At 42.6% G+C, this 14128-nt stretch overlaps 2 protein-coding genes and 1 long non-coding RNA gene across 3 annotated transcripts in view; 2 read left to right on the top strand and 1 right to left on the bottom strand.

Annotated features, from left to right (window-relative positions):
• The window catches only part of LOC142339098 (elongator complex protein 4-like), a 323966-nt gene that overhangs the window by 92350 nt on the left and 217488 nt on the right, over positions 1-14128 (top strand). The window lies entirely within an intron of this gene.
• The window catches only part of LOC142339749 (coiled-coil domain-containing protein 81-like), a 60231-nt gene continuing 46472 nt past the window's right edge, over positions 370-14128 (top strand). The window contains exon 1 of the mRNA XM_075390002.1: positions 370-932. Coding sequence (XP_075246117.1) covers positions 669-932 — 264 coding nt within the window. The 5' untranslated portion in view covers positions 370-668. The remainder of the gene's footprint in view (positions 933-14128) is intronic.
• On the bottom strand, positions 725-11714 carry LOC142339750 (uncharacterized). Its single transcript, XR_012759028.1, has 2 exons — positions 11039-11714; positions 725-949 (listed from the first exon to the last, which is right to left on the bottom strand). It is a non-coding gene; the product is annotated as an uncharacterized LOC142339750 (long non-coding RNA).

Raw genomic sequence — 14128 nt, 5'->3', positions numbered from 1 at the left:
GATTCTTTTAAAGATTATCCTTCATTTTCCTGATCAAAATTGTTCCAAAATTTCTTTCATCGCAGTTTTCGATCCTCCTCGATATTCACGCTGCAGCGAAATTATAACCGCTGGGTTAAAATGGTAGAAACAATCGATGAGAAAGCACAACCTACTTTTATTTATAAAGCTATTGTATCGATTTTTGTCGGTATTATAAACCAATGTTTGTACATACAATCAAGACTTTAGCACTAATGCATGTGTTTGTTTTGTTTGTTCAGCAACCGTAAACATTTATTGATAGCGAAATGTCTTGGTTTATAACACAACAAATCTTCCTCACCCCCCCCCCATCCCCCCACCTCCAGATAAAAATACAAGCGATCGGCTAGATAAAATAACAACCAATTCATTGCCAAAATAGCACATCACATTTGTTAACATGCACGTTTTCCAAAACGCTTGATATATCACTTTAAAACAGGAGCAGCTTAAACTGAGCGGCAAAATTTGAAATTTATAAAAAGCCGAGAATTATATGGATATAAACAGATTTATTAGTTAGTGCGCTATCTATCTGATTATACTGAAAGATTGGATTTATTTCAATCTCCAATTTCAAATTTAACATATTTTCCTAAAAATCGCATTCAAAACTATAAAGCTTTTTTGAAAGATTACTTAAAATGGTGAACCTTTCAAATAAATTTACAAACAACCGCAAACTAGTTTCATTTCGAGATCAAGAAAACATTAATAAATTGAACTCATATCGAAATCAAGACAATTTTCTCTGTGACAACGAAGTTTACAGTATATTGAAGAACAGTTCAGATGTGACGTCACTTGGTGGAGTAGCTGGGAAACCCTCTTTTCAGGTCATGCATCAAAGACTGGGAAGACCCCAGAGTGCTACACCCACGCTGCTTAGAAGCCAGTCTGTCCTCCAGGTAATCCTAGCTGAAGTCTGTTCAAAAGACAAAAAAATAAGTTTTTGTGCCTATTTTATATTTAAAAATTTGTCAAATCGATAACTTTACCAATCCTTTTCTGGATCGTTGCAAAAATACACTATTTTAGTCACAGAAGCATTCAACCTGAAATATTCTGATGCTTTTTGAAAAATATTGGTTCTTTTTTCTCATTTCAGCCAAAAAGTGGCTTGAAACCTAAGTTGCAACAAAATGTACTTGAGGTGGGAATATTTGTAGACAAATTTATGACCTACAATCATGAAATATCTGGGGCAAATCTTGCAAACAAAAACTAATTTCTTTTGCATAATTTTACATGAGCAAGTACTTGAGGTAGAGTTTGATTCTTGATTCTTCGGGCGAGACAGCTCAGACAAAAATTTTACAAAATTGTCCGTAAAGCTGATAATAGTCTTTCGATGTGTAAATTCAATTGCAACTGTATTCAACAACGTATTAAGGCAAAGGCCCCTCTCTAGCTTGATCTTTTTTAGCAGGTATTTTCTCTGAGCCGATTTTCGACTCAGATTGGTCACCAATACGTTTTAAAAACATAAAAATATTAAGCCTCAAAAAAGCGCAATCGATTTAGTATATTAGTTGGCTGAACGAAAATTACGTTACACGAATTTTTCTGAGCTTTCTACGCCAAATAGAAGAGATTATGTGTGCATTCAATGTTTTTGTAAGGCTTACATGGTTAAGAAATTATGACGTAATACTTTCTCGCTGGATAGATTTAAATAGATTTCTCGCTGCTTTTTTATTTACTCAGTAATATCCTCCGGCCCGGGAGAAAATGTTGGGAGGATCGGTACAACCTTAACGAGTGGGCGGACGAGCGATCCGGATGACGTGCGTAAGACGGCGGAGCGGGCGACGCTGTCGGAGCCGTACCGAAGTTCTTCAATCCGAGCAGTTGGATAGTAACCCCTAGGGTTGCTTTCTTCAACGATACAAACCAAATCACCAAACTTGAGATGCTGCTCGGCAGGCGTCTGCCACTTAGATCTACGGTTCAGCGCAGGTACATACTCCTTAATCCAACGTGCCCAAATTGCATTGGCGTAGGACTGTGCACGGGCGTACCGCTTACGATGATCGAACTCGTCGACGCCAACGATAGATGGATTTCCGGTTGCTTGGTTACGGAGTAGAAAATGGTTAGGTGTTATTGCGCCTAGGTCGGACGGGTCGGCGCTCACGGGCGTTAAGGGACGTGAGTTCAGTGCGTATTCGACCAGACAAAAAGTAGTGTTCAACACCTCATCTGTGAGGCGACGCGTACCGAGGATAGTGTACAGTACTCTTTTAAAACTACGAACTAACCTCTCCCAGATGCCACCTTGGTGTGGCGCACTGGGTGGATTGAACCTCCACTTAATGCTCCTATGTGCAAGTTCGGTGGGAATGTTAAGCGTATTCCATTTTTCCATACATTCACGGAGCTCTTTCTCCGCTCCAATGAAGTTCGTACCGTTATCCGACCAAATCATAGAAGGAGTACCCCGACGGGAGAGGAACCGCTCAACTCCCATTACACAGGAACTAGTGTCCATGGACGGGACAACTTCAACATGGACAGCACGAGTAGTGAGACAAATGAAGAGAAATCCCCACCTTTTCTCGCTAGTCCGACGAACTGTAACGTAGAATAGGCCGAAGTAATCAACCCCGGTGTTGGTAAAGGGAGGAGACTGGTATGCGAGTCTCTCCTTTGGGAGGTCTGCCATGATAGGTTGAATGGTTGCTGCACGGAACTTTCTACACAAGACGCAGTTTGATTTGATGGAACGCAGTGTGGAACGTAGTTTTAGGATGGCATAACGTTCTTGTACCTTTGACCTTAAGTAATTGATGCCCTGATGATGGTTCTTCAAATGAGTATGCCGCAGAAACAGTTTAACAAAAGTATGACGCGCATCCAGCACGATAGGATGCTTAGTGTCAAAGTCAATTTCCAGTAGCCGTCGGAGTCGACCAGAGGAACGGATGAGACCATGAGGTCCAATAAACGGACTAAACTGAGCAATGCGGCTGCTCTTCTCAACGGATTTGTTGTCAAGAAGATCTTTTCTTTCAGTATTAAAGGACTGTCCGTGAACCAAGTACTGGAGATGACGCTCGGCTTCGTCAAGCTCAACAGGTTCGGCTCTGCTGCCGTCTACGGTACGGTAACTTTCATGAGATGGTAAAAGACGGAGCACATATGCGGTGACAGGAAGTAATTTTTGATAAGAACTGAATTTATCAAACGTGATTAGATTAATGCTTTGTTTCTCAGGGGGCTTGGTTACAGATGCGGCTAGAGATGAGATGGAGTCATCTTCTTGTTCCTTAGTTACAACGCCGAGCTTGATGTTCTCAACGACGTCAGTATTTGGCACAAAAGGGAGTTGCTTAGTTCTCAAGAAGTCAGGACCCCTCACCCAGCTACTTGATTGCAAAGCTTCAGCGGACATGCCACGCGTGCCATCATCTGCCGGATTATCACAAATGGCGACGTGGTTCCATTGGTCAACGCTGGTAATCTCCAGAATTTCACTAACACGATTTGCAATGAAGATTGGGTGTTTATTGGTTGAGTTTGTCCACTGCAAGACGATGGTACTATCTGTCCACATGAATACTTTATCCACACTAACGGTTAATGCTTAACAGATTTCCCTTTTTAAACGTGCTGCGAGGAGAGCGGCTTGTAGTTCCAGCTTAGGAACTGCCATTACCTTCATAGGTGCAACGCGGGCCTTGCCCAGGACAAACGCCAGCTCTGTTACAATCTCCCCGAAGGTGCAAGTTACTTGAGCCCTAAGAAATCCTACCTCACTGAATACGTCTTGCGAGCTATCACCAAACATGTGGAGTTCAAGATGTTGCAATGGTCCTGAAAAGTAACTTCTCGGTATAGTGATCTCAGCTAACCGCGGCAGTTCAACACACCAGGCAAGGAATCTGTCAACTGTGTCTTTAGGTAACTCGTCATCCCAACTTTGTCCATTGACATGCCAAATGTCTTTCAAGATTAACCGAGCACCAAAAGTGAACGATGCGACAAGACCAATTGGTTCGTAGACCTTTGACACAAGACTTAGGACCAAGCGCTGTGTTAAACTTTTCGTAATGGTGCTGTTAGTACCCCTGCTCACAACCAGAGTATCGTTGTTGTGATCCCACTTAAACCCAAGCACGTGCATTGATTCCTCCTTTGATGAAACGATGACCTTCGGTTCAGTGGATTGAGCAGACCCATCAGTTCAATCAGCCAGATCTGGTACATTGCTTACAAACTTAGTAAGCTTGAACCCACCTAGATGGAGAAGATGTACCAATTCCTTCGACCTAATGAGGGCCCTCTCGGGGGATTCCACTGAGTCTAAGTAATCGTCCATGTAGAAGTTCTCAAGGACGGCTTTCGCAGCTTCTGGGTACTGCTTAGCATTATCACTTGCCGTGCGTTGAAGTGCGTAGTTGGCGCAGGTGGGCAAATCTTTTGCCCCAAAGATGTGATGTGCATACTGGCGTACCACAACATTTGATATGGGGTCCTCCCGCCACAAAAAGCGCAATGATGGCTGATCACATGGTAACACACCAACTTGGAGGAACATTCCATTGATGTCGGCGGATACGGCGAATGGATGTTGTCTGAACCGTAGGAGTACATAAATTAGGTTTTGCAGGAAGTCAGGTTCGGTGAGTAATGACTTATTAAGAGATGCGCCATGGAATTTAGCTGCTTTGTTTTGTACCCTACGAACCTTGCCCGGCTTGTTCGGGTTAACAACCGGATGGTGTGGTAGGTACCACTTTCGTTCCGAACGACTTTCCACCTTATGAGCATCTTTGACCCTTACTACGTAGCTTTTGTCTAAGTCCTCTTTTGATGGTATTCGAGTACTTTTCCCTTAATGTTGGATCTTTCGTTAGCCGCTTTTCCAAAGACTTTAATTGAACAAGCGCTGAGAAATAATTGTTGGGCAGTTCGATGTTATCTTCAGCCCATAGCATTCCGACATCGTACCTTTTTCCATTATGCACGGTGGTGTTTTCAAGAATTTCATGCGCACGTGCATCCGAGGCGGATCGTGGATCTACTTGCTTAAGTGCGCCGTACGACTCCATGTCGTACCAAGATTTTACCTGACTAGCGAGTTCAAAATCCTGCTCCATATTAGCTTTGGAACAAGTCGAGACTAAACCTGAAGACGACGGTAGAGGGCCGCTTAGAACCCAACCTATGGGCAAGCGAACAGCGAAGGGCGAGGACTTCTCGTCGGCAGCGAAGTACTCTAACGGGCGGATGGCATGATACACATCCTGTCCAAGTATCATCTCGATGTTTCCATAGCAATATGTAACTGGGTCTGGAACTGCTAGGTGCGGGTATGTTTCCTGAAGTGCTTTAATGTTATTGACATCGGCGCCTACATTCGAATTTTCCTTTACGTAAGGGCTGACTTTAAATGGTTCAAATGCTTGGTTTTCGCGTGGTGTTACAATTAGTTCAACTAACTTAGTGTCTACAACCTCCTCGGTATTTATACGCTTGACTGTTAGTTTCAATACTGTACCGTGCAAACCAAGTCTATTTGCAAGATCATTGGACACCCAAGAGTTAATGCAAGCGGTATCACACAATACTCAAACCATGGTATCTTTACCGGAAGATCTCTTCAACTGTAATTCAGTCACCTGAAGGAGGCCTTTCACATTACTCACAGATGACAAAGTGGTGGTCTTACTCGATGATTGGACACTAGGAAGTTTACTTTGATTTGCGCCGGCATTAGAATTAGTGATGTTGTTATTTGAAGGGGATTTTGATGGATAAACCCTCTCAGCTCCATGGAGAAGTGTATTATGGGAGCTGTTACATCCGTCTTTCCTGTATTTCCTGGGATTTGGGCATTGCCAAAACATATGCTTTTCTCTCAAACATGAGAAACACAGTTTTGCTTCCGCCACTACCTTTGCTTGCTGAGTGGGAGACTTTTTTTAAATACCCTGCTATCCCAGATGCGATTATTGCCTTTACACACAATGCAGCGAGGGGTTGCAGGCGTTGCCGATGTTGAGGCTGGTCTCTGAGTGCCCTTAGTTTGCGTATTAGCAGCAAAAGTTCTCGAGGCAACTTTGGTCTTTACTACTGAGTTGTTGTTATCCTCAGTTCTTGCCTTTGATGAAGTTGGTTTCATTGAATCATGTGCCTCGGCCTTCTCCTTCGACCAATCGTTGAGGTCAAGAAGTGTTGGCTTAACCCAATGTTTCTTCACTGTGAAGAGTGACCAAGACTCTTTCAGATTGGGCGGCAATTTTTGCACAGCCGTGTTGAGAAGTGAGGCGCTCTTAAGGTCTGAGTCATATGAAAGTGATTTGAAGACCCCAACAAGACTTGAAATTGTTGCAGAATAATTTATGATGTTATCACTATTGTGCATCTTTAATGGAGGAAAAGGGCTGAGTTTGTCTAAGTGTGCACTGACTACTGCCTGTGGTTGGCCAAATTTACGTTCGAGTGTCTTAAGTGCGTCCTTACACATTAAACCGCACTATGCGAACTCAGCGATGGCGGTTTTAGCTTTTCCAGTTACAAGAGTTTTTAATTATGTTAACTTGACGTCATCAGTCAAGGACTGTGCGTCTATGGCGCTTTTAAATCGTCCGAACCATTCGTGCCTTTGCAGGGGATCACCATTGTACTGTGACAACTTCCACTCGGGCAGTGGATCGTTCTTCTTACAAGTAATTGCGTCCGCCAACTGCTTTATCAAATCCGCAGAGTCCAAAGAAGGAGCCGAAGGCGTGGGATGTGGCGGGCCACCCCAACACAACGGGTTCGGAACGGTAGCTCCATATGTTGGCGGAATGATCGGAGTTACAAAGGTGGGGGCGGTACCTGTGGAAGAACTAAATGGGTTCGCTTGCATGAAGTCTGATGTTACGTAATTTTGAGACACTGCTGCTGTTTGCACATGGGAGGAGCAGTGCGATGTAGATATATGAGGGTTGATTAACGGGGCCGGTTGTACGGTGTATAAGTTTGCAGATGGGACTGCTGCTGGAAAACGCCAAACATTTGGATCGGGAGGAGCAGAAGGTACATGGGTTATGGGTAGAGAGTTTTGGGGCTGAAAACTCTTTTGTGGGGGTGGTGGATGAATTAATTGTGGTACAAAAACGTTAGCGGAGGAAATGAATGGTGCAGACGGAGAATGGGTTAACAGATTGACAATATTCGCCACGGGGTTAGTGGCGCGTAGTGGGAGTGCTTGTGGCGGCGAAGGAGGAAAGCGGAATGCTGGTGGGGTTAACGGGAAATGCGGTGGTGCGGGTTTTAGAACGGGGGATGGAGTGTCGGGTACATTTATGTGTGCTTGTTGCGGATTAAGTGCTAGCGGAGCATTAACGAGTGTATTTAAAGGTGGTGAACACGGAGGACTGACTAAATTCAATTTTCCCGGCATGCTCGACCTGAGCGGGAATTGATGACCTAACTGTAAACCACCGAAGTGCATTGTTACTTGAGACAGTTGTCGGGCTGTGTTTGGGGCGTTTAGTTGAGTTGGCATACCAAAGTTTACTGGGGGTGATGGAGGCGTATATTGAGGCTGTTGCCGCTCTTGCATGATGTTGTTTGCAACATGTGCGTCATTGGTTACATTGGTTCTACTACTTGGTTCTTGCAGCTCATGGACAGGGAGGTTTGTGTTGGCCTCAACTTGACCATGTGCATTGAGATTGAAGTGTGAGTTTGGAAGTTGAGCTGAAGAAGGTCGTTGGACAATTGCTTGGTTGGATTGGACGATGTAACCAGAGAAGTGCAAACTCGGTTCGTTTGCAACATCAGCCATGTTCCCGGCCGGTGACGAATTAACCCAATCTTGGACAAGTTTCTTGCTCTTGATTGAACTTCTTTCCGTAAAGAGCCCACTCATTTTGCCTGTACCAGACCAGTCTGCTGATGATTTTGTCATCAACTCACTTTCCTCAAGGGCTGCAGCAGCTACTTCCTTGCGATGATCCTCCTCAAGCTGCTCCATTTCCAATTCCCGCAATTTTTTTGTTTTTCAATTTCAAGACGCTGTCTAGCAATGCGAAGCTTTGCCTCATGTTGTTTCTCAAGTTCCTCCCTTTTGAGTCTTGATATTTCTAAGTCTCGTTGACGCTGACTTGGTCTTTTCGAAGAAGTCATATGTGAACCCGATCTTGAATGGTGAGAGGTATACAGCTCTGCTGTCTCTTTGTCATGGAACGAATTGATAAACCCTCCAGCAGCAGCAATGAACTCATCAGTTTTCTTTGTTACAGTCTCTAACCATTTTTTAAGGTTCTTACAGGCAGCATCTGGATCTTCAGTCTTTTGTGCCAGAACAAAGAGCTCTTCATTCTTCTCAACTAATCTAGTAAAAGCATCTTTGCACTTCACAATCAGACGTTCGATCTTAACTTTCCTGTGTTGCTTATCAACAGCATTGTTAATTTCACCATAGATGTTATTAAGTTCAGCGTCTAATTTTGCTCTCGCACTATAAAGTTTGTTGAATTTGTCCTGCAATGTTGTCATGATCTTAAGAAAAACAGGAGCCACCAGTTTATTTAGGTACTAATATAAAGTACGTACACATGCAACAGCACAACACAAATGGGTTATAACGAACCCTAGTGTGACGGTTTGCCTAGCAAACCGCCAAAGAGTAAAAATGTTCGTCGAGTACAATATTACCCGGCGAATGAAAGAAAGAACGGTGCGCAGGAAGCGCGAAACGGGACAGAACGGGAGACGGGACGGACGGGAAGAGACGCCGAACAAGTAACGCATGACGCAACGGGAAACCGGACGGACAAACGGGAGCGTCGGGCGAAAAGCGCGTGACGAAGCGGGAAAATGGCACGGGCGGGGCGGAAACGTTGGGCGGATGGCGTGCGACGAAACGGGAAAACCGCACGGGCGGGGCGGAAACTTCGGGCGGATAGCGCGCGACGAAACGGGAAAACGGTACGGGTGGGGCGGAAACGTCGAGCGGATAGCGCGCGGCGAAACGGGAAAACGGCACGGGCGGGGCGGAAACGTCGGGCGGATAGCGCGCGACGAAACGGGAAAACGGTACGGGTGGGGCGGGAACGTCGAGCGGGTGGCGCGCGACGGGACGAGACGCCGGGATAGCACAGGAGGGAGACGGTAAACCACAAGCGAGGAGGCGGGAAGATCAATGCTAGCAGACCACAGCAACAAACTCAGCCAAACAAGCTAGCCGTAACTCCAGAATAAACTTAAGTCACACCCTAGAAAGAAAGAGAGGATCTACTGCCAGGTAAAGGTAAACTAGCACAAAACATTATGGGGCGTTATCAACGGCATCAAAACATCAAACATAAAACAATTTACGACAACGATGTAGTATAACCAAAAGTCGAAAAGGTCAGGAAGTTTACTAGCCGTAACTCCAGAACAAACTTAAATCACACCCTAGCAAACCACCATACTCAGACAACAAAAGGGCATACTACCAATATTAACCAAGCTACAATATTGCCAATATTAGCAAGCGAGTGTGGTGAAAGTCACAAAACAAACCAGCCGTAACTCCAGAATGAACTTAAGTCACACCCTAGCGAGGAACGAGACTAAACAACCCACCAGCATACTAGCAGAAAGTAATTTTACTACAGCAAAATGCAACAAACTACATCATACAACAAATGAACGGGGGATAGAAAGAAACAAGGTGGCACGGAAACAAAAAGGACGGAAACGGAAAAATGAAACCAGAAAACCTGCGGAAAACGGACGGTAGTGAATAACTCAAAGAATTGGGAGAGCAATACGTTTAGTAAAGCCCTATTGGAAGGTATCAACCACAAACTAGCCCGTACGTCGTGGGTAAACTAAGTCACACCGCCAGTCAGCGGGTAGACCCCCACAACAAAGCAAGACTAAGTGACATTCAGGTTATCAAAGGCTTGAGTGAGTTCCGCCTCCTCGAACGCATGAGGGGTGCGAAGTGTTTTACGACGGCGCTTAGAGAGTTTTTTCGGTCGCGAGCGTGCTATCAAGGACCGAAGGTTGTTCTTATGTGCTAACACTATAGTGAGTGTTTTCAGCTCAAGCGCAGGCTTTTGGTGTAATGCTCTGTACTCTTTTAGTAAACTAAGATCTTTCTGTTTACGTTCAGACACAATGTCTTTCGCTATGTGGATGGTAACTAGAGTACTACGCTTGAGCTGATCGTAAATATCAGGAGTTCCCTCTCTGGGGCAATACACTATAGCTTCTATGCGCTCCCGATACTCTTCAAGCACTGCAGTAAGCTGCGAAGGTGTTAAGGGCTTATTGTTGTTACTGCGATGACGGGACAATGAATTGTTCAGCACATCATGCCATATAACTAGCCTCTTTTTATCACGAAAGAAGTGATTCAATTGAAATTGCGCGGTTTTTCGGATTTTCAAAGCGTTAGGATTGACACTCAGACCCGGTAGTGCGTAAATTCCTTTTTTATAATGGTCTTGTAACGCTTGAGGCAAAGTTTTTATGGCGTGATGCAGTGAACTGGCAGCTAATATAAAAACCATGTAATGTTTTTACAACACAACTGATGTGAGATTTGCTAAGCCTCCCACAATTTTCACGATTTTCCAAGAATAAGCGCTTATTTGAGAGAAGAAAATTAGTTATCTGATTCTTTTTTTTCAAAATTCGAAAATTTTGGCCAAACTCTAAGTTCTACCCTTTTTTATACAAATGTTCGATTCGCAATCTATCGACGCTTTAAATGAAGTATTGCAAAATTTTCTCAAGTTTGGTCAATTTTTTCATTTTTTTCCGCTTCGCTTAAAAGTGTAATAGACTTACCCAAGTACCAACCTTCACCCCGATTTGGTCAATTCTAAATTTTGACAAAAAATTTTCAAAATTGATCTTTTTCAACAAAAAATGTGTATCGGGTGGGTTATCGGTGGCCTGTGAACTCGAAAAATTTGTTATATGGGCTAGGAAATGAGTTCTGGGAGGTTATATTTGCCGGTTTTTAATCAATTTATAGCATACAAAAGAAATGAAGTTGAGTTTGGATGGATCTTACAGCTTTGAGTTTTTGTCTTTATTGGTCAACTGCTCGGTTGCTCACTTCCGCCCATCTGGAGGTCCAATTCTGCTGTTCTTTCTTTTATGGGCTCTGTATGCAGTGGGGTGCGGTGAGCTTCAATGCGAGTCCAGTGTACAAACAAAACAGTCAACAGGCCGAACAGAGGAGGGTTCGTTGAACAGGTCCGCAGCTGTGTGCAGGATCGGATTATGTCTATCAAATTGTAACCGTAGCGCGGCTCTAATTGTTAAACTCATAACTTATATAATCTCTGTTCACACACACAGTTTGGCACCATCCGCTGCGGCAGGTTGTCATTAAATTAACGGAAAAGATGTTCTTTCATAGGCTTGCGTCCTTGGAAAAGCAAAAATGCAGTCTGTTGTTGTTTGTCGACGTAGATCGGCGTGTGTGGGTTAACTAAAGGGTAAGGCGCTCTGTCATTGTCTCAAACAAAATAACCAAATCTTGTTAATTCAAAGGAATACAGAGGCAGATTGAGTGCATATTGCAGCCTACTTCGCGCTTAATTAGCTGCATGTAATGGAGTGATTTATTCCCAGATACAACAATCTTTCATCGAAAAGTGGCTCGCTTTTATCGCGGCACCAACGATAAAGCTGATAACAGTCTTTCGATGTGTAAATTCAATTGCAACTGTATTCAACAACGTTTTAAGACAAAGGCCCATCTCAATGGCCCGGCAAATCTAGCTTGATCTTTTTAGCAGGTATTTTGTCTGAGCCGATTTTCGACTCAGATTGGTCAGCGATAGGTTTTCAAAACATAAAATTATTAAACCTAAAAAGAGCGCAATCAGTTTAGTATATTAGTAGGCTTAACGAAAATTATGTTACACGAACTTTTTCTGAGCTTTCTATGCCAAATAGAAGAGATTTTGTGTGCATTCAATCTTTTTGTAAGGCTTACATTGTTAAGAAATTATGACGTAATACTTTCTCGCTGGATAGATTTAAATAGATTTCTCGCTGCTCTTTTATTTACTCAGTAACAGTCCGAAAAACAATTTCCTCTTGTGTGACATTTGTTACCGAAAAAAGGTCTTGTTGGATGAAGTGTATAATGCAAAAACTTGGCTTTCTTCATTGGTTGTCGTGAAAAAGAAAAAGATTTGGATCTTTCCCATTGCTGTCCCTAGCTTGGTGGGTGTATATCATTCGCGAATCCCAAAGAATGTACTTTATTTGCAAAGAATGATCATCCATCCACTCTGTACTGGCACGTGCTCTATAATGACAGGTGCAGAGAGTACGGTTTACAAGTTAAAAAGCTCTTTCTGGGGGTACACGGTATGTTCATAAGGTCCTGCAAATTTCTAATTAATACCACACGCAAATGGTTTTACTTTTAATCTTTAGGCTACCAATTGATATTCCAAGATTAGAGATTCAAAGTAAGTTAAGTCTCAAACACGTCCTATTGAACGCCCAAATGTTTGATGTTGATAATTTAAAAATAAAATTGACCCCAAGAGAACAGTCATCTTCCTTGGCGAATTAATTTCATTAACAGTTAGACTTGAAATGACAGCAGTTCTGATTTTTTACAGAAAAGTCCAGCTATCACTTTGTCGTTACCAGGTTCAAACCTTAATTTTAGTTAAAAGCAGTTCTATTTTCCTCGTTTTGTAAACATTTTAATCCGGTCTGCCTAATTTTCTTGGATTCCTAATTTAGCGCACCCTTGGGGGGCTCGTTTTAACCGTGTACGTCTCAACCCAGTCAAATAAAAGCAAAAGAAATAAGCAAGCATCATAACCAAACAAATGAAAACTTAAAGAGAATGCTATAAGAAATTGTCAAGTCGCGATTTTGAGATTTTGTATGTCATTTCCTACTTATTAGTCGTTTCACTATTTTACTAAAAGTATCAATCATTTTCTTCTAACTAGCAATCAGTTTCAAACGGAGTCTTTCATTATTCAGGAAGCTATTGCATGGCTTCCGATACGTTTGTATAGTGTCAACACATTTATGTGTAGTTTGCTGTACTAGATTGAGAATCTCGGCGATTTTTTTCGCCGTTTTGTTTAAAATTGCCTATTTTTTTAAGCATCACTAAAATCGTGCGATAAATGGCTCTTTTCCAACCTCAGGTTGTCGAATCTCAGCGGAAGTGCCTAAAGATTTATTTCAGCTTCATAAAAGGACTTTCTCAGTAGACTATCGCTGACTGGGATTTCATCAATGGAAATACCGAAAACATTAACATCATCGTATGGAACCGATGTCCGTATAGTCCCTCTCTCTTGCTGTTACAAATATGAATGTTTCTCTGGATCAAGAGCGTCAAATTTCAGCTCGTTAACACGTTGGTTAAATGCACATTTGAGAGCTGGAATTCATTTGCATCACCCTCAAAAATGATGCTAATTTTCACGTTTTTCGCGATAATCTTTCCAATAAAGTAAATTAGTAAGCGGCCTAACGCAGGTTATAAACCAAAATTCGTATATATATATATAGGGTTATGCAATTTATTTCTCGGCTCTCGTTCCCGCTGAATTTTGGAGTTTTTCACCAATATTGATTTTAGCTAACGGCTGAAAACATTATCGAGGAGGACATGTTTACTTGGGGTGGTGTTTAATTTTTTGCAAAGACGGTTCTCGCTCAGGAATCCCTTTGCGTTTTAGGAATCACTTGGAGCTCAGGATTCCCTTGGAGCTCCATTTAACTAAATTTGACTTTCGCCAACCATTAGTTTGCGAGCTCTATATATGTTTTCAAATAAAGCCTCCTACCAGTTTGAAAATATATCAGAGGAGAAAAATGGTGTTAACTTTTCTTAACTACAAACCTCTCTACTTTACCCTCTTAGGGATCGAAGCAACCTTCTTCTTACCTGGATTACTTTACATGTGATGATGTCGTCGTTCCACTGCACATGTTCAGACATTTTAGTTGGATCAAAACAGAAAATATATTTGCTCCTTTTGAACAAAATTAAAAGAAACATGTTCTTAAAATTTTAATACAAAGATCAAGAGTGATTAAAGCTGATAGGCTGGTATGCAGTTATCAATTAGCAGTCCTCACACAAAGGTTGAAATAAATATCATTTTTT

Source organism: Convolutriloba macropyga, chromosome 5, assembly GCF_964194025.1.
Source record: "Convolutriloba macropyga chromosome 5, txConMacr16.3, whole genome shotgun sequence".
NCBI classification, from domain to species: Eukaryota; Metazoa; Xenacoelomorpha; order Acoela; family Convolutidae; genus Convolutriloba; species Convolutriloba macropyga.
Note: the sequence above shows the minus strand (reverse complement) of the source record. Positions and strands in the feature narration are given on the sequence as shown.